At 42.3% G+C, this 21,767-nt stretch overlaps 1 protein-coding gene across 1 annotated transcript in view; it reads left to right on the top strand.

Annotated features, from left to right (window-relative positions):
* Positions 1–21,767, top strand: part of SYN3 (synapsin III) — a 455,052-nt gene that overhangs the window by 68,506 nt on the left and 364,779 nt on the right. Inside the window, exon 4 of the mRNA XM_059186781.1 lies at positions 17,340–17,431. Coding sequence (XP_059042764.1) covers positions 17,340–17,431 — 92 coding nt within the window. The remainder of the gene's footprint in view (positions 1–17,339; positions 17,432–21,767) is intronic.

Raw genomic sequence — 21,767 nt, 5'->3', positions numbered from 1 at the left:
CTGTCCAGACAGGGAGGAGACTGGCAGCCCACCCCCTCTGGCTTCCAGGAAAGCAAGGAAAACAGAGGGGTGAACCTCCCCTGGCTGGGCCAGCCATATACCAGGGACCCCCAACTTTATATTCATTAGACAGAACCAGGTTTTGATCATTTGTCTTCATTTGCTTATTCTTGTATAGCCGCTTTGGTCTTTCTCTGGCTCCCTTTGCTCTCCATGGTCCAGGCTCCTCCATGTCTGTGGGATGAAAGCCAAAGTCCTTAAGCAGCACCAATGCACTCCCCAACCAGGCATAAGCATGCCTTTCTCACCACCTCTCCTTTCCTCTTTCTGCCCAGTGGTGCCCCTGAGAGTCTTTGGAGCCAGTATCTAATTTATATGGTCTCTTGTTTATAACAGCTTTCCCTTAGGTTCTGCATCTCGGTTTCCAAATATATATATCTCCATCTTTTCATCCATCTGTATACCTATTTGTTTATGTATTCACCTTCTCTCTAAAACCTAGGTCTTTTCCCTTCTCTTTTTTGTAGTCTCTAAGCAGTTTAGAGCCAGACTTCTTTCCTCTAAACACCATCATGAAATTTAGTATTTCATAGTACCAGTAACAGTGATAATATAAGGACTCCCATATGTTAAGTACTTGCTTTACACACACACAGAGATACCTGATACTCTGCTAAGAATTTACTATACATACCCTTACTTTATCCTCACAGTGGCCATGTAAGTTTCGTATTACTATCATAGGTCCAGGAAAGCAACTTTCAGTTGGCAGAGTCGTGATTTGAACCCCTGGCTCCGCAGCAGCCCATATTCTATAAAGCACTGTATTCTCCTAACTCCCACTGCTAACTCCCCCTTCATTCCTGGGGATATGCATCTACTACCTGTTCTGGTTTCTTCTAACCCTTGCCTTCAGTGCACTTTGCATATATTTATTGGGAAATGACATTAAGATTCTCGAAATAAACAGGCTAATTTTTACTAATTCTTATTACTACTCTATATTTTACTTGTGTGGAGGAAAATTATTTGTTGCCTCAGAAGAAAGAAGAGATATATTTTTGAGACAGTTTGGCATGATGGATGAAGCTATGCCTTGGATCAGAAGAGCAAGGGATTGAATCCTGGTCCTGCCTCTTATTACCTGTGGGATTTGGGGCATGTGACTCTATAGTCTAAACTTCAGTTTCTTTATCCATAAAATGGAGAGGGTAATAGCAATACTACTGTGTTCAACACGTTGTAAGAATCTGGCCTATTTTCATTAAATCAGAGGGGATCCTTGATCCAGGCTCATCATTTTGTAAAAGAAGGAATTGTCAAGTGCATGGAGAATTTTCGACCTGCCAGCCCTCCCCCAACCACAACAGATACAACTGCTCAATGAAGGCACTCTTCCCAGCTGAGCTTAGGGCAGGCAGCTTCATTATTCTGTACCCAGCAGCCAGAGCTGGCAGCAAAATGAAACCCATAGGATGACCCCAAAGGAACTTTCAGTTCTCACATTCTGTGGGTTTAATCCAAGCCTGCTTAAAAGGGATGACAAATTATGGATAAGGTGGTTGGATCCTGAAAGATGAGCTCGGTTAATAAATATATGAAGGGAACGAAACCAAGAACTCTGAACAGCAGACCTCTGATTCTGTTCTGGCGATCTGTAACTTGGAGTTATCTGCTAGAGCAACTGGTTTCCAGTTGTACCTCTTAGAGCCATGGTATTCCACCGGGGTACCTGGGGTTGCAGACCACTGAGAGTCTTTGGAAAGGCTTGAGGGGAGGGAGATAAGGGAGAGGGAGAGAGGAAGGAAAGAAAGAAGGAAGGAAATGGGGAGGGGGGGAGGGAAAAGGGAGAGAACTTAACTCATTCCTACTTCTATATCAATAATTCACAAACCAGGGGAGATTTTGGTCTCTACAGGATGTTTAGCAATGGCTGGAAACAGTTTTGGTTGTCACAGAAGGGAAATGCTACTGACATCTATGGGTAAAGGCCAGAGATGCTGCTAAGCATCTTAAAATACACAAGCTAGCCTCCCAGAGCAAAGAATTATCTAGCTTGAAATGTCAATGTGCCAAGGTTGAGAAACTCTGTTCTAGACAGAAAAACCCAAAGATGACACCTTTTGTGCCAGGAGTCCTGTGGTTCCATAAAGATAGGTAATAATAGTATAGTTTATGGTGGTGAGGGCTTCCCAGATCAGACCTCTCCAAAGAAACTTCAGGGACAAGGACAGGACAGGGACCTTCTCCCACATTCTTACCCGACAGAGGCAGTGAAGCAGAAATTCCCATGTTTCCCCAAGAGCACACAGCTAGGAAGTTCCAAGAATGGCACTGGAACCTGGATCTGTCTTAGCCCATGCTGGGTGATTTTGCAATGCAATCCCACATTAAGAAATGTGTCCACTGGCTTGCACCCAGTAGCTCAGCAGAGGCCTAGAGTCTGTTGAAATCCTGCAGGCTGGATCAGACCTGTTGTAAAAGTACCCAGGATTTTAGGGAGAGGGTAGTTGGGTTATGGACGTTGGGAAAGGTTTGTGCTATGCTGAGTGCTGTGAAGTGTGTAAACCTGGCAATTCACAGACCTGTACCCCTGGGGCTAATCATACATTATATGTTAATAAAGAATTTTTTAAAAAGTACCCAGGATTTGTTTTAGTTAAGTATGGTGAGGTGCACGGAAGTGACTGACATGAAAGATAAGTTCATTGTATTCATAGTCCCCTAAATGTAGGTCCCCCACATTGGGGGACCACATGAATACCATGGCCCATTAGGAGGCAGAGGTGCTAGGGGGAAATGTGGGCGGAGCCTTTATTATGGCTTTGCAGGAAGGAAAAGGCAAGCAGGGTAAGCAGCCTTAGGACGGGCTAGCTGGAATAATTTCAGCAGGCTCTGGGGTGTAGGGGGCTGTCCCTGGTTGTCTGGTACCTGGCCCTGGAGTCTTAGGGCAGGGGGATGGTGGCCTGGAGTGTGAGAGCCCCACAGAGAAGGTGGTTGGCACATGGGCTCTGGATTGGTTTTGGCTGGCATTTGAAAGGCACTCCCTATGATGAGTTATTTACTATCTCTAGGAATTTGCTAAAACTCTGTGAGAGGCAGTCTTTCCAGGGTCAGCAAGGCCTCAGGATGTCAAAACATCAGAATACAGAAAATAAGACTTGGTTTATACACCTGTCTAAAATCCAAAGCCTCACCACACTACAGTTTTTTAAGTCTTTTAAAACAGAACTCTTTTATTTCTATTTAAATCTTAGATTAAAACCCCACATTTAAATAAATTAGAGAATAAAAATTACTGCTCTGTTTGATTCATAGTTGGAAAACCCCGAATCCTTTGACCCTCCAGAAATTGACTAAGGGCCTCTTCAGAGGTAATTCTCCCTGCAATCCTACCACCACCTCTAGGCCTGCTGCTCCTCTTGCCTTAGGGTGCCAGAAGCCTGGTAGAGTAGCTAAGAGCAGAGACCCTGGGGGCCAGACTGCTTGTGTTCACTTGGTCTGTAACTTCCCTTGAGAAATAAATGTAATCTCATTATGCCATAGTGCTCCCAGCTATAAAGTGGACATAGTAATAAGAGGACCTGCCTCAGGTGGGTACTGTCCTTAGAACAGTGCCTGGCACATAGTAAATGCTTAAAAACTACTACATTTTAATCCTAATATAAATATCATGTATGATATGAAATTATGAATACACTGCCACTGGAAATACCCATGGTATCCATATAGCTACCTCATCTCGTCCTATTACAACTAGTCAGTAGCATCACTGTTTTGTTCTGCTTCTCCAAAGACTACAACCACTGCTTCTCCTACTTATGCCTCTGTTGCTGCTGCTTCTCTTATTATTGTTCCTACTGGGATCACCACTGCCACCATCGCCACTGGACATCACTACCACCAAGTGAAAGTAATATCAGCCAGGTCCTTAGAGTGAAAGCAGCTGTGAAGGTGCAGAAGACATCACTGCCAAGCCACCACTGACATACTCATCCTACATCTCTTATACCCTCTTTGCATCCCCCTTTCTCTGGGTGGGGGAATTATTTATGAAGTCCCTAGACACATGGGGCCATCATTGATGAGGCTGTGTATGTAATCTAAACTGATGAGGTGTTTTTTCTGAGCTTGCAAGGTCAAGAAGGACCCATTTCAACTCTTGTGGCACTGGATGTGCACGTGCCATTGTGAATCAGCAGTAAGAGGGTCACCCTGCTCCCCAGAAGTGGACAGAGGACCCCTCCCCAACCTTGCCTTGGCTTTTTGTCATGGGAGTGCACTGATCGCAAGTGGCTCTTTTTCCCTGTCCCTGCCCCTTGCAGTCCCCATGTGGGGATTCGGTTCTTGGAACTACTCTGGCCCTATGGGAAGTAAATGAGCATCTGAGAAGAAGAACGTGGCTTTTTAGAAAGAAGAATCCCTATTGAGGAAAAAGAATCGAGGAACAGCTCCTTTGCAAGGAAGAAAGTGGCCCTTGGTCTCCCCCTTTCCTGAGCCCAGCCTTAATTTGGAGATATTTCACAGTGGGCTTTTGAAGGGTGACTGGTTCATACCAAGCTGCCTTAAATGCTTGAAGCAGAAACCTATGGGGACTTGCAAATCAACCTCGGGAAGAGAAATTAGCTATGTCTTGTCTCAGAACTCCCAAAGCCTGCTCCAAAATAAACACATAAGCCGTGCCGGCCGGGAAAGCATGGGCCCTTTTTCTTCTTCATTTTAGAAACTCCATGTGTGCATTATTTTAAATAGGCGCCAGTACACGAGGCCCTTTTAACAAGATTGAAAACAGATGGGGCCTCAGGCTGTTCAGTAGCTCTCAGAAACGAACATGGGAAGTGCTAAGCCATCTTGTGTCCAGGCGAAGTTCATTTTCTCCTTGAAGCACCAGTCTGCCAGGCCTCTCATTCCCAGGGAGCAGGAGTCCGCTTCCTGCATCAGGTGTGTCAGCCAGGGGAAGGAAGTATCTCCTTTCACTGCCTTTATCCGTGTTTGCATTTACTTAACCCTTTGGCAGCTTGGAAGAAAAGAGGATTGTGCTGTCCTTGGAGGCCCCAGGCTTCTGGAGCTGGAAGCATTAGGTTTACCTTCCTTATTATCAATGGGATTATGATCCTTCATGGTTCACATCTCTCCAGAGGCTCCCAGTCTCACTCCAAGTATTAGCCAGAGTCCTTCCCACAGCTATAGGCCCTTCAGGGCTAGAGTTCCTGGCATTCTTCCTGCCCTTTCCTGCCTTGTCTTTCTTGCTTACTCTGATCCAGGCATGCTGGGCTTCTCACTTTTCTTTAAAAATCAAGTGACAGAAAACAAGAGTTGGTGAGGATGTGGAGAAATCAGAACCCTTGTGCATTGCTGGAAGGAATGTAAAATGGCACAGCTACCGTGGAGAATAGTATGGCTATTCCTCAAAAGGTTAAACATAGAATTACCAAATGACTGAGCAATTTCATTTCTGGGTATAGACCCCAAAGAACTCTAAGCAGGGACTCAACCAGATGTTTTTAACTCCATGGTCATAGCAGCATTATTCACAATAGCCAACAAGTAGAAGTACCCTAAGTGTTAACTGACAGATGAATGTGTGAACAAAATGGGGTCTATCCTTACAACGGGATATTATTCAACCTTAAAAAGAAAGGAAATTCTGACAAATGCTACAACATGGGCAAACCTTAAAAACATGCTAAGTGAAATAAGCCAGACATAAAAGGACAACTGCTGTATGATCCCACTTATGTGAGGTCCCTAGAGGACTCAGATTCATAGAGACAGAAAGTAGAATAGTAGTTACTGTGACCTGGGGGGAATGGGGAGTTAGGGTTTCATGGGTACACAGTTTTTGTTGGGAATGATGAAAAAGTTCTGGGGATGGATGGTGGTGACAGTCGCATGACAATGTGAATATACTTAATGCCACTGAATTATATACTTAAAAAACAGTTAAAATGGGGCATTTTATGTTGAGTGTATTTTAACACAATGAAAAAAAACTTTCAAAAACAGTGAGCACACTCTGCCTTAGGGCCTTTGCTCTTGCTGTTGCTTTTGCCTAGAACCCTCTTCCCCAGGGTAACCTCACTGAGGTTCTTTGTACCAGTGTCCCCTCCTCAGAGATGCTTGGCCATTCTCTCTGAAATGACACTCCTCCCATGCACATTTCTCAGTCACTCTTTATCATTTCACCTCCTTCATTTTCCTTCACAGGATTTAGTGCCCTGAGTCCTAAAATGCTAGCCTTTCCAAAGTATCTGGTGCCAAGCTGGAGCTGCTATAGAACAGCAGGGCCTCAGTGTCTGGGGTTAAAACCTTCATGTTCCCAGAAGCCCCAGTGGGAGGAAGTGGCAGGTCCTCAGCTCAGGGTGCAGATGGGATTAAATAGAGAGTAGGTGAGACACAAAGAGACGGGTGGGGCGCAGCTCTGGGAAGAGAAGAGGAAGTCCATGCTATGGGTCGCAGTGGGTAGGAAAGAAGGGTTGAAAGAAAGGTCTTTTCACTTCTACAACCCTGAAAAGGAGTTTGGACCTTCAAAATGAAAAAATAAAAAAGTACATTAAGGTAAGGTAGAGCATTTGAGTTTCTCAGAGTTTTGACGGAGAAGATATTCCTACCATCACATTTCAAGTTTAAGTTGGGAGAAAGAAACTCTGTAGAAATTAAATGTCATTAGCCTGTTCAAGTTCCCTCAGTGTCTCCCCTTAGCATACATGGTAAGGTCATGTGCACAACTACATCTCAGCTCTTCTCACCCCAGACAGTTCCTCCCAGAGCTCCAGCCTCCCAGTTTCGCACACACCTATGATATGACTGCATGCAGCTGTCCAGCAGTGGCCTTTACTTCCGAATCCCAGTCTCCAAGCCCCCAAATCTTCCATTGTCCCTCTGGGGAAATGTAGGGAAACTTTCACACCTGGTTTGCTTAATCCTATAAATATACTTTCCTGAACATTCAGCAGAGTAGTGTTTGAACATGTGGAGCCAGCTCAGCAACGAGGAAAAGTAGATGTCGAGGCGACATTAACATCATTTTCTCGGTGTACTTAAGCTGTGGCCTTAACATTTCTGAACATTTGCCTTACCTGTTGTAGGTAACAAAAGTCTGTGGTAGGTGGCAATGCTCTTTTCTAGGTCTCTCAACCTTAAAAGCTCAGGAGCCTGAGGTGGTCCCACCATTCTGTCTCCCTAGACTTCCCCTCCCCTTCCTTCCTCTTAGCTCTCTCCCATCCCCCTTCCCCTCCTTTCCTCCCCTGAAGACATTATCAAAAGCTCTCTTCATCCTTGAAGCTGACCTGGCAAAGGCAAAGGATGATGGGTCCAATGGGTATTTTTCTTTGATTCTCAGCTGCTGCTCTTTCTTGTGGGTACAGTTTTCGGGGAAAGAGACAGGAAGGGGTGAGTGGCAGAGCAGAACTTGAGCATTCCCAGGTGCCCTGGCTGCCATCCACCAGATCCCCACCTTAATCTTTACTAAACGCACATCTAAGCTCTGGAGAACAAAACTGGGCCATTTAAAAAAATCATTAAAAACCAGAGGGGTGCCACATTTATTAGTAATTTTTTTTCAAACTGGACTTCTGGGGTTCTTGCATTGCCAAATGTGGTGGTGATGGTGGTGATGGTGATGTTGAATCTTCCTCGTTTTCTTCATCGACTATGTGAAGGGGATGATGTTGCTCATGAGGATAGTGATGGTGGCAACACCTTAACCCTGTCATCCAGAATAAACTCCTGATGGGATCCATCCACTGGCCCCTCCGATCTCTTCTCCTTCCACTCATTCCCTCACTCCCTCCATTCCAGCCACACTGCCTTCCTTGCTGTTCCTTGAGCCCTGCACATATGCTCCAGCCTCAGGGCCTTCCTCCTTGCTGTTCTCTCTGCCTACAAAGCCCTTCCCCCTCTTACTGTATGTTTAGCAAAACTCCCTCATCTTGCTTGTCTCACTGATCAAGTGCCACCTTCCCCTGTCCCCCCTTATTTGACATAACACTCACCTCCCGGTGCTTTGTCCTCTTACCCGAATTGGTGTTTCTTTCCCTGACATATAGTTTATTGTTAATGGCCTATCTCCCCCACTAAATTCAAATTCCACAAGAATAGGGAATGTTGTTCCTTTTACTTCTACGTCATCAGACCCTATCCTTGGCATAGTAGCTGTTAAGTGCCCGAATGAATGGATGAATGGAGTCAGAGTTGTCGCTCTCTTACTCCATAACCTTGTGATCTTGGCTGAAGTCATTTGTTCTGTCTGCTCTTCAGTTTTCTCTGTTTTTAGTGGAAATGCTAATATCTACCCTCATATCAAGAGGTTGTTGTAATGATCCAATCAAATAGCACAACTGTGATAGCTCACATTCATTATGCACTTATTTTCACTTAGGCACCTTGCTAAGGGCTTTTTATCAATTCATTTAATGCTCACAACCACCATAGGAAGACTCATTTTACAGATGAGGGACCAAGGCAGAGAAAGACTAGCGTGCTTCTAGTTGTACAGCAAGTTAAGGCATGGAACTCACACTCAGACTTGTGGTCTGAGTCTGAAAACCACTCAATACCAAACACTTTGTAAACTGCAAATCACTATTGTTGATTTTTTGCTCTGTTTCTAAAATGTGGCCAATCCTACCTAATTTTAGATTTTCCATTACTTAAACATTTAAAAATGTAGGTTTTATCATTTTTATTTTTTCTGTATTTTTATACTTATTTGGACATGTTTTTATGTATTTATTGCTCCCTGCCCTGCCTTCTACACAAACACACACACACAGGAGCATTATGATGTTTTGTTGAGCAGAAGATGCCTTTACATCTCCCCACCATCAGCACACTGACCCGGTGGCCCAGGCCCTTCATTGAGATGCCAGGTGCTTCTCCTGAGTGAGATTTCCTCAACTGGAATGGGCCACTGAGAGAGTCTGCAGACTCTCAAAGCCTCTTTTGTCTACAAGATGAATCTGAAATGGTGCAAAAGACTTCAGATACCAGTCAAGAAAGTCACTGAACTCACTGGGCCCGCCAACAGCAAGCCATGGGCCACCTGCCAAGTGTTTGCTGGAGCGGGCACTTCGAAGAGGCAGAGTGATGAGAAGGCACAGGGGCCCTTGGCTTTTGATGACATGGGAAGGTATGAAAATGAAGGCAGCCACATGCATAAGCAAAGCCCCAAACCAGCCAAGCAGCCCTTTAGTTGACCCAGCTCTGCAGTACAACACAAGTCGCCTCCACTAAACCACTTGGTGCAGTGTGAAAGGTGTTGGCCTGGGTTTGGGTCCCAGCTGATGTGACTATCGGATTGTAACTTTTTGGAAAAAGTCACTTTGCCTCCCTGGGCCTCACCTTTGACACCACAAAATAGACATTCATTTGTTCAGTGATAATTATTTGATCATTGTGATGTATGCCAGTTACTGGTTTGGGGATAGGGATAGAGCCATGAATGAAACAGACCTCACTGCCCCCTGGAACTTCTCTGGTTGAGAGAGATGGACAATTGAATATTAAATTGGGATGGATGTAAATCATGTCAGATGGGGATAAGTGTACAATTATGTCAGTAGGGGATGAGTGTAATAGGGTGAGTTCTAGCGAGGAAAGGGGGCATGGTGCACAGCAGGTGCTTTGCAGGGGGTTACCTGGGGGTGGGGAGGCACCACTGAGCAGAGGTTAAGAGTGGAGTGAGGAAGGGGGCCTTGGCTGCCATCTCTAGGAAGCTCTAAGTATTGGAGGGCTGGAGCCTGGGATTTGCTCAGCATGCTTGGCAATGGAGAAGGGACCAGTGTGGCAAAGGCAGAGTGAGCTGGAAGTGGGGAACAAGGAGTGATGGGAGGCAATGTCAAGGAGGTCATTGGTTGTTAGTGTCTAAATTATGTGGGACATTAGAGACCAGGTAGGGCTTGGGCATTCTGTATTTAGTGCTACTTTATTATTGTTGTGTGTCCTTCTAATGAGTCTCTTAGACCTCGTGAGATTCTGTGAAAGAACTTAAGACCTGAAGATCACAGTACACACAGAATGCTGATTTTTTTAAAAGGAATTTGTTAATGACACAGTTTTGTTCCCAAGAGTAAACATAACAATCTATTAGGGATTACAGTGGAATTTTGATGATAACTTGCTAGAGGATGTAGGAATGCCCTAATCCTACCTTGAAAATCACCACCACCACTCTGTTCTAGGTTCCTAAGATAGCCAAATACACAGGGAGGAATAGCAAAAAAGAGTTGAAATACCACTAAGTGTTAGGCAGCCGAGACTCCTCCAATCCCAGTGCAGGGGTCTCTGCTAAAGCTGGCGTGAATCCTGAAGTTAGGCTCCAGATCATTTGTGGATGTTACTTATCAAGCATGTGGCTGTTATTACTAAATATGCCCAAGGTACAACAAACACAATTATGAAAAGAGAGAGCAGGACCTCTGGGACTTCTGGGAATCCGTCAACTCATGGAAGGGAGAGCAGCAGAGGGAAAGATGGATACTGAGGTGAGGTGAGCACGTTTGAGGAGCTACAAGGAGGAGGGAAGAATCAACATGATGACCACCCAGATCAACAGGCACTCAACTGCAGAACAGCGAGAATCACACGTGGTTGCCTGACTTTTCAACCTAGCAATGACCTTGCCTGCTGTCAGCTATAGCATGATGATGTCCTGACCCACAGACTAACAGTCCTCTGCATGGGGTGTAATGGGAAAGGTTGGAGAATAGAGCCCAGGGTCAGAGGTTGACCACCTCACAGTAGGAAAGGTACTGGAGGCTGCCCACCTTTTCCTATCAACTCTGTCTGTCTATCTCCTTCTCTCTCCTTCTGAAAAATCTATGGAATGCCTAAGGCTGTGAAAAGGGGCATACTCTAAGGGTTTAAGGGTACAGTCTGGACCAGATAGGTCTTCACTAACTGACAGGAATTTCTAGTATCTTATCAGCCACCCTTGGATTCCAGAACAGTCTGTCTGCCAGTTTCTTGCCCTTGGGATCTCTGGACAACATCTTTTTATGTCAAAATCCTCCTTCAGTCAGGCTTTGTGGTCAAGGCCGATAGCTGCCACCTTCACATTCCCACACATTCTTGGTTTCTTATTCACATTCCCATCAGTCATCCATTTCCAAGTCCCACTTTCAGTTTCTGTCCCATTGATCTGTTGGCCTAATTGCATCCTTCAACTCATCATAATGATTGCAATCACCACTTCCATTCTGTCATCAAAGTCATTATCATCACAAATGCAATTATTAGTAACCAGCTTTGAATACCCCCATGCTTTCAGAAATATTATCTACTTGGCATCACATGCTTGCCAGGTGTCAGCTCCAGTGAGAATGCAGCCAAAGACCCTGTAGAAAACTGAATGCATTCCATGTTATTCCCCTGCATGGGGTGGGGGGAGCACATGTGTACGTGTGCTTGTGTGTGTATGTGCATGCACCCACGTGCATGTGTGTTTCGGAACTGAACGTGAGTTTAGTTGTAAAGAGGTGCTTATATCACCTTCTGATCTAAGGAGCTGTAGAAAAGATTTTGTTGGTGGATAGGTTTCCAACCATATCTTGTACCTGTAACAGAGCTTGGAGACTAGAAAATTCTTTGCCTGTATTTGTTATGTATGTATGTATATTATGTATGTATGTGTGTATGTATATATGTAACCACCCCCCTCCTCGGCAGCCTCCCATGTTTCCCAGTGCTCCCCCCCCCAAAATGTTAATGCCCTACCCCTGGACCAGTGAAAGTGATATTCAAAAGGGACTTTGCAGATATGATTATATTGTGGACCTTTGGATAGAGAAAGTGACTCTGATTATCTGGGCGAGCACACACAAGTCTTTAAAAATTACCTGTCCCCAGCCAGAATTACCTCTGGCTGGGGACAGAAATGTGGTAGATGTGGAAGTTAAATGTCTAAGGATAAGAAGGACTTGATGTGCCATTACTAGTTTGAGGACGGAGAGTGCTATGAGGCACACAGTGCAGACGGCCTTAACTGGCTGGGGCAGGCTCCCAGCTGACACCAGCAAGGAAGTGGACCTCAGTCCTCCAACCACAAAGGGCTGAATTCTGCCAACTACCTGAAGGAGCTTGGAAGCACTTTTCTTCCCAAAGTCTTCCAATAAAAAAAGCCCAGATGATTGACACCTTGATTTGGGCCTTGTGAAGCCCAGAACAGAGAAACCCGCCAAACTAATATGGGCTTCTGACCTACAGAGCAGTGAGATAATAAACTTGTGTTTGTTTGAAGTTGTTTACTTTGTGGTCATTTGTTATGAAGTAACAGAAATACTAGTAAGGGAAGATGAATGCACTATATAATGATATTTGTGTCCCCTCACAAGGAGTTCAAGATCCTTCTGGACTGGTCTCTGACCCACCTTTCTAGTTCTGTTTCCTATTATGTTCTTGCATAAACTCCATGCCCCAGCTACAAAAGACATCCCACCTTCCATTGACCTGATGGCCCTATGTTCTTACCTGTGCTTTTTTTTTAATTGTGTTATGTTAGTCACCATACAATACATTGTTAGTTTTTGATGTAGTGTTCCAAGATTCGTTGTTTATGTATAACACCCAATACTCCTGTGCTTTTGTTACTAGAGGCTTAGATTGGGCCTTTCCCCTCCTTTCTGCTTAGAAACACTTTCCACAGTGTTATGGTGTCTAATGGATCTGGCAATGGACAGAGTTTCACAAGGCAAGCTATACAGCATGCATACGTATCTGGCCATCACAAATAAAAATAACTCCTTATTCAACAAGCACTTTTGGATACCTACTGTGTGCCTGAAGCTGAGTATAAGGCAGTGAACAGCTTTCTACTAAAAATATTATTGCTTGGCATTCCTTTTTCATAACATGTGACGTGATAATTTTTCCTTCAGTGATAATTGGGGGAACACTAGTTGAGAAAGAAAGAGCTATAAAAATGAAAAGCATTATAGATATAATTGACTCAGTTGATTATAACTCTTTTATTTTAAAAATGAAAAGAATTAGAGTGGAGAGTAAGGGATTTGCCTGTGGTCATGGTCATTGGGTCATTGTCAAATCCAACATTTAGATCCCTGGTCCTCAGACTTCAAGTCCAATTCCTTTCCCACTATTCTTTGATTCCTCCAAGCACATGTTTTTAAAAGTCACAAACAGGAGAACTCAAATAATCCAGAACTTTCAGGTATAATTGAGATCAGTGTTGAAAAACTCCCACACCAGTTTTCAGGTAGCAATAACTGCACCTTGGATAAATCTCATTGGCTACGATACTGCCACTGTGCAAAGCCACCAGGTTTTAACAAGAGTAACAAAATACAAAATCCCCGTATGTGCTTAATACTGCAAAAATCTGCCTGTCTTTAATGATGTCTAGAGATAATCTCCCACAAATGTATAACATAATTATTTTCTCTTCCAAAACAAAATCTTGACAATCAAAATTATACACAGCCTCCTTCATCTTCCAAAGCCATACATCATGGTGTTATTTTTTCTGTTAAAAATAAGGGAAATAAATTCTTTAAAATGCTCCTCATAGCAGATGGGGGAAAATGTAATGCAGTCGAGATAGTGGGCTCAAGCTTTCAGTAAGGTGTAAAGAAGCTCAAATAATAGAGGATGTTTAGCCCAGTGCTGAAACCCAAAAGTTCCTTTATAAAGCAAAGAGAAATTTGTAGGTGCAGATGAGCATGACAGCAGTGGAGTGCCATAGGCACCATTCCTCAGTATGGGCAAGACTTGAAGTCATGGTGGTGCTTGACTTCATGAACCTCTCAGCCCGCCTACCATACTTAACAAAACGGGAGGGGCTGAGCTCTTGATTTTTTTTTTTTTTTTAATTCCTTTTATGGACATTGGGGAGGGTACGTGCTATCCCTTTTTAACCTTTAGTGAGGTGGGGATCCCCTGAGGAGCTCTTTGAAAGGTCAGGCCACAATGGTGGGTTGCAGTGTGAATCAGAATAGAACACATTCCCTTCAGCCAATCATATCACTGGGGAAACATTCAGCTGGTTTATTCAGGATAGAGCCTTTGAGGACATCTGGTTGCCCAGTAACCTTATTTTGGAGTGGTTGAGGAGGACGACTTTATCTGATCAGAAGGGTGGTTATCCTACTTTGTCTTTGGACCTGTTATCACTGGGTCCTCTTTGGGCTACTTCCCTTTTGGAATATTGTACTACTTGATATCAAGACTCACTGTAAAGCTGCAGTAATTGAGACAACTTGGACTAGACTCCAAGATAGACAAACAGGTCGCATATGAAGTGACTTGAGGTTTGACAAAGCACTGATGCAATTCGGTGAAAGCATATTTAATAAACAATGTAAAGTATTTGAAAAACCATATAGAAAAATTGAAACTTGAGTCTTACATTAGATCTTATATAAAAGTTTAATTCTAGGTGGACTAAAGATGTAAATGTGCAAAGACCTTGTTTCTAAAAAAAGTCACGTTTCTATGTATCAGGGGTTAGGGTGTGGAGATATCTTTGGGGAGAGACAGTTCAAGCCATTACAGTTTCTTTTCCTTTCTTTCTTTTTTTTGATTAAATGGTTATTCATTTATTTTTTACAATTTTTTTTATTGTGTTATGTTAGCCACCATACAATACATCATTAGTTTTTGAGGTAGTGTTCCAAGATTCATTGTTTACACGTAACACCCAGATATCCATGCAATACATGCCCTTCTTAATATCCACCACCAGGCTTACCCGTTCCCCCACCTACCTCCCCTCTACAGTTTCTATGTGAACTCTGAGGCTCTTCAAAAATAGGTGCTCTTTGAGATTCTACCAAGAGGGCCATCATACTATCTTGAAGGAAAAGTGCTTGGTTACTTCTGTGTTCATTTCCAAGTTTTGTTTGTTGAAGTTTTTAAAAATAAAATACAGAAGAGTGCCCTCTCTTCGCTACCCCAACTCTATGCTTGATCCAACAGAGACTTGCTACACTATGAACCCAAGCATTCACCTCCTATAATCATTCATAAACCATAACTGGGAGATAGTTCTAGAAACCTTGAGCTGAACACGATGAACTTCTAACTCGTATATCCAAGCCTGAGTGTGTCTTTTATATAGATATCTCTTTCCATTTGGGCAGCAAGAAAGCCTCTGGGGCTTTGCCACCTTGGAGTTGGAGATTCTATCATTCAAAACACTGATTTACTCCCTTTCTTCACATTTTTTTGGTAACCAAATGTTCTGTGTTGCAACTTTATTCTGACTTCTTTTTCTCTGCACACTCACGCAACAACTTTTATTGCCAGTTCTTCTTTGTAATCTCGCCAATGAAGTATCTTAAACATGATGGGACTGAATTTTTAGGGCATTAGACTTAATAAACAGGTCATTACCACTATTTACTAACCTGGACTCATTAACGGAGCTCTTTGCTTTTCACCTTGCCACAACATAATGAGGCTATTAATTAAAGCAAGAGACATAAGTGCTCTGGGTTTCCTTTAATGTCATCTGGGGAGATGACTAGGTCTTTGGTCATAATTCTGTTAAATGTTTCCAAGGGGATACATTTAAATCACTGTGAAATGATATTTCCTTTCAACATGAACTTGGTTTTCTCTTCAACTGGGTTATTTTTAGGTCCCCAAAATTCCCAGTTGTAATCCACCCAGTGCCTGATTCAGTTAAGCAGTGGGGGTAGGGAGCTATACCAGTTAAAAGCATAGGCTGGAGTCAGACTGCCTGGGTTTAAATTCTGGCTCTGCTACTTACTGTGTACATTTTGCAAGTTATTTAATCTTTCTTTGCCTTGGTTTTTTCATCTGGATAAGTGTGAGGATTAAATTAATTCGTACATGTAAAATGCTTAGGACAGTATTCTGGCACATAGTGAGTTTTTCATATGTATGAGAAGCTATTTTTATTCATTTAATCTTGAGAAATAGCTTTTGGCATCTTCTGTGTGTAAGGCACAGTTTGGTACTATGCATTTTCTAGGATAGGGTTATAGGTTCAACTGTCTCACAAAATTCACATGTTGAAGTCCTAAGCCCAGTACCTCAGTGTGATCTTATTTGGAGATAGGATCTTTCTAGAGTTAAAGTGAAGTCATTAGGATGGACCCTAATGCAGTGTGAGTGCTGTCCTTATAAAAAGGGTGTCTTTGGATACAGAGACATGTACAGAAGGAAGATGGTGTGATGAGAGGGAGAAGGTGGCCATCTACGAGTCGAGGGGAGAAACCTGAAACAGATATTTTCCTCACAGCCCTCAAAAGGAACCAATCCTACCAGCACCTTATTTTTGGACTTCTAACCTCCAGAACTATGGGAAAAGAAATTGTTGCTGTTTAAGCCACCTAGTGGTATATTTGTTACCTTAGGAAACTTAGATGGTTATAATAGCATGGAATCACTGTCCCCAAGGAGTGTATAGTCTGGTAGGAGGGATGTATTCCATAGGGCTTTGGTCAAAAGCAACAGAAATTCAGCAGATCTTGCTTAAACAAGTAAAAAGGCAAAAAGATGACTTACAAAGATACAGAGGTATTGCCTAAAACCCAAGGGTAGGATTGTAGCTGGCACATAAACATCAAGAGTACTCCTCATCTCTTGCCTCTACTCCTCCTCTCTTAGTGACTGTGATATTTCTCCCTCCACCCCCTTATTTTCTGTACTTTCCCAATCCAGATGGCAGGAAACATGGTCTTTAATTATACTTAGGTTTTATGTATTAAATCCAGCCCAGAAAGAAATTACATGAATCACTCAGCAGTTTCAAATTCTAATACCAGGGCACCTTATTTCCACACCCTGGGTCAGGTGCCAACCCCATCAGCTGTGACGGTGAGAGCAGTATTTCAGTGCATAGACATGGTTCCTATACTGTAACCATGTAGGTGGATAAAGGGGAGGGGCCATGACCAAAAGAGGAAGCAATGGGCAGATGATGAGGAGGACTCCATTAATTGGGTTACACGATTACTAGCTGTGATGTTTTACCACTGCATAACCTGAAGCTGAAGAAATGTAGGGAAAATGTTATATTGAACAGCTTCGTGTAGTCCTGAAGCTGGAGTGGCTTCTTCTGCTTTCAAGGAACTAGAAATTAGTAGTGGTTAAAAGCATAGGTCCTTGAATCAGAGACAGGTGGGTTTCGATCTAACTTTGCCTTTTATTAATTATGTGGCCTTGGACATGACAACATGCCTCTGCACCTCAGATTTCTCAGGTTTCAGAAAGGAAAGTAAATAATATTACCAACTTCCTAAGTTTCAGGAGAGGCATAAATGTGTACTTGGCACATAAAGAACCCAATAAATGTTAGTCGTTTTTAGCATCATTAGTTTTTGATGAATCCTTTTGTGTTTTGCTTTCTCCTTCAGGCTGAATTCTCAGAGTTGAACCTAGCTGCCTATGTTACTGGGGGCTGTATGGTGGACATGCAAGTCATGAGAAATGGGACCAAGGTTGTGAGGTAAGGAGGACTGAGAATCAGAAAGCCTTCATTCAAGAGGCACGTGTGAGATACCTCACAGAGCTAACCCCTCTGTCAGCTGCCTCTGACCTGACTTCTGCACTACATGTACTCTCATGTACCGAGTATTACTTCCAAAGAGTTCTAGGTGCTACTGCTATAGGAATGACTAGCAACACAAATAATTGAGGGAAACAGTGGTGGTGGGCTGGAATGAGCGCTGGGCTTGCAGAGAAGAGACTGGATTCCATTTCTGGCTTTGTGACTCTATTCAGGTGTATTATTTGGTCTCTTTTACCCTCTGATTCCCATCTGCAGCATGATTGCAGCACCACAAGTAACAGCATGGATGTGAGATCGCCCTGTTCATTCTAAAGAGCTGTACAAATGTAAGGGTTTATTAGAATGAGCTATGGCCTGTTTCCAGCATATGGCAGACTAAATGTTCAAAGAATCCCCTCCCAGGACATCAAACCTTAAAGTACTGGATATGCCATTTTCCAGAGAGTCAGTTTATAATGTACGTTGAGCTTGAGGTGGAGTGAGAAAATTCTTCAGAAGCCCAGAAAAGTCAAGAAAGCACAAATCCACAGAAGAGATAAAGAGTTATATTAATATATTTCTACCTGTATTTCTAATATTAATATATTAAGCAACCAGAATAATACAGACCAGGTCTCATGAGGGTTTAGCTGGGGAAGAAATAGGATTCAGATTTGGGGAAGTAAAACAGGAAGAACTTTGAGGAAGAGGTGGCACTGGTTCTAACCTTTATCAGTGGTGGAATATGGGTATTCTATGCATCGTAAGGGGAGGAAGCAGTCTTTGTAAATGCAGACAGGCAAAAAAAGAGACCCTGCTTGGGTATTTATGATAATTCAACTAATTCAGTCATCATTAACTGAGAGCCTACCATGTGCCAAGAAAGACATTATGTGGCTTTCCATTTCTAATAATCTTGGGCTAGATTATCTGGACCAACATTTCCATGGAAAACAATTTAAAAAACTGGTTTTAAATAGTATCATCTCTAAAGCCTTCAAAGAATTGGCAAGTCATTAAGGTATTACCAAGAAGAGAATGATGGGGAAAAGGAAACTCAGAGAGATGAATGTGTACAAGTTATATTTTTCTATAAAATTTGCTAAGTCTGGCAAATTTGAAAACTGGTTTTGATAGCTTATCAGGAACAATGGCAGTAGAAATCAATGTCCACTCAAGGTGGAGAGCGTAATGATAGGCCCTCCTCACAATAAGCTGAGACCCAGAAGGACCACATCTTCAAGGTAAATGTGAATTATAAGTACATGAGCCCTTACCAGTAATTGCAGCTTAAACTGCAGTTTGATTTTTCATCCAGGGAAACTTAAATTTGGTTTACAGTGATCCCAAACATGCCAGAAGTAAAAAACAAATCATATGTAGAGGAAGGCACTTTCATCTTAAGCTTCAAATAATTTTTTTGTACAATAGCTAGCACAGAGTCCGAGATAACCAGGCATAGACACCATGAATGAGAAGAAACAGAAACAATAGACAACAGAAAGAGACCTGAAGGACATCAGATACTGGACTAATCAAACAGCAATTCTTCCCCCCCCCCCCCGATATCATTGTTTGTGGGGGGAGTTGGTATTTTTCTTTATTAAAAATTTTTTTTTAATTAACACATAATGTATTATTTATTTCTGGGGTACAGATTTGTGGTTCATGAGTCTTACACAATTCACAGCACTCACCATAGCACATACTCTCCCCATCAAACAGCAATTCTTAAAAAAAAAAAGTTATTAAGTTGAAAAAAATCAGGTTTGAAGATATCTTCCAGAAATAGAAAACAATAACAATAAAAAGTGACACAGCCAATTTTTTTAAGATTTTATTTATTTATTTGAGAGAGAGAGAGAGCGTGAAAGGGGAGAGGTCAGAGGGAGAAGCAGGCTCTCCACCGAGCAGGGAGCCCAATGTGGGACTCAATTCCGGGACTCCAGAATCTTGAGCTGAGCCGGAGGCAGTCGTCCAACCAACTGAGACACCCAGGCACCTGACACAGCCAATTAAAAAAAAAAAAAAAAAAAATCAAATACAACTTCTAGAAATGAAAACTACACTAATCAATCACTAATTATTGGATGTATTGTGTTTAGCAATATATGACACACCATTGAAAAGGCACTAATAAGTGAAAATAGAGCTGAAGAAATTATCCTAATGAAGCACAGAGAGGAAAAGAAGAAATGCAAAAGAGTTGATTAGATTTTGTGAGAAAGTCTCTCATTTAAACAGAATCCCAGAGGCGCCTGGATGGCTCAGTGGGTTAAATCCTCTGCCTTTGGCTCAGGTCATGATCTCAGTCAGGGTCCTGGGATAATCTCAGGGTCCTGCTCATGTCAGGCTCTCTGCTCAGCGGGGAGCCTGCTTCCTCCTCTCTATCTCTGCCTACTTGTGATCTGTCAAATAAATAAATAAAAATCTTTAATAAAATAAATAAATAAAGTAAACAGAATCCCACAAAAAGAATGGAGCAGAGGCAGTCTTTTAAGAAATGATGGTTGAGAACCTTTCAGAGGGATACCAAACCACCAAAACCAGAAGCTTACTACTTTTCAGGGATCAATAAAAAGAATTATATACTGACACACAATAGTGTAAGTGCAGAAGGATGAAGAAAAGCATTAAAAACAGCCAGAGAGGAAAAGGGCAGATTACTTTATTAGAGTAACTGACAGCTCCCAGGCAGCAGCAGTAGAACAACAGCTTCAGGTGGCCAAAAGAAAATAATCGCCAAGCTCTTCTATCTTCAGAGAAATATTTTTTATGAATAAAGGCAAAATAAAAACATTTACAAAGAGAATACTCTCACTAAGGAAGATTATAAAGAACCTGCTTTCAGCAAAAAGAAAATGATCCCAGAATAACAGAGCTACAAGTAGATGTATACAGCAAAGAAGGTAGTAAATGTAAATAAATATTGTCTATAAATAATAATAATAATGTCTTACAGATTTAGAAAATACACAAAGAATTAAAATACATGACAGGAAGATAGTATGGGCTGAGAGGAAATGGAATTAAGGTGTTCTGAGGCCCTTGTATTGTTAGGGAGGTAAATAATGTATCAATTAACAACAGGCTGTGAAAAGTCATAGATGAGGGCAACTGGGTGGCTTTCTAATCATTAAGTGTCTGCCTTTGTCATGTCAGGGTCCTGGGATCGAGCCCTGCATTGGGTTCTCTGTTCAGCAGGAAGTCTGCTTCTCCCTCTCCCACTCCCACTGCTTGTATTCCCTCTGTGTGTGTGTGTGTGTCTCTCTCTGTCAAATAAGTAAATAAAATCTTAAAAAAAAAAAAAAAAGTCATAGATGCATGATGTAATTGCCAGTAATTTAAGTGATTACTTAAAATAAAGAAAAGAATGTAGTAAAACTTAAAAGCTATAAGAGAGGGAGGAGCACCTGGGTGGCTCAGTCGGTTGTGTCTGACTCTTGATTTCAGCTCAGGTCATGATCTCAGGGTGGTGGGATTGGGCCCTGCACTGGGCTCTGGCTCAGCATGGAGTCAGATTGTCCCTCTCCCTTTATTCCTCTCTCACCCCACCCCCTGCTCTCTCTCAAACTAACAAATAAAATATATATATATTTTTTAAAGCTACAAGAGAGAGAATAGAAGAAATAGTAAAAGAGGACATTAAAGAGAAAAAAACCAACATGGAATATGTATTACAACTAAAATAAGATGGTGGATTTAAATCAAAATATATAAGCAAACTGATTATTATTCTAAATGGCCTGTATAGCAGTGCTATAAGTACTGCTATACAGGCCATTTAGATTTAAAGTATTTAAAATTTGCTATACAAGTTGGTAAATAGCTTCTGCCTTCAACCTGAGTATCTTCAGCTACACTTACCCCATGGATGGGCAGACAATTGGACTGCTCTTTTGTCCCCCAGTTCACCACATTGCTGTCCCCCAGCTCATATCCTTGTTCTTCCCATGGTCAGAGGATGCCCAAACATTATAGGGAAGGCACACGCTTGGAAGCAGTGGTGGAACCCCAGAAAGAACATTCCTGATTTCCTCTGTAAAGGCTGTAAATGCCTGTGAGTCCACTGGAGTCGCCCTCTCATGGTCACTTGTGAGAACTACATAAAGTACCCTCTAAGTTGTTAAATATTATCACCAATATATATCATTAATTGCATTAAATGTAAAAGGACTGAATGCTCTAGCTTATAGAGCATCTACATTAAAAACTTTTAAAGTAGTTTTTTTAAAATCCAGCTATATTCCATTCACGGTACTCATCTAAAACATAAGAGTATAGGAAGTTTGGA

Source organism: Mustela lutreola, chromosome 8, assembly GCF_030435805.1.
Source record: "Mustela lutreola isolate mMusLut2 chromosome 8, mMusLut2.pri, whole genome shotgun sequence".
NCBI lineage: Eukaryota > Metazoa > Chordata > Mammalia > Carnivora > Mustelidae > Mustela > Mustela lutreola.
This window is presented reverse-complemented; position numbering and strand designations above follow the sequence as displayed.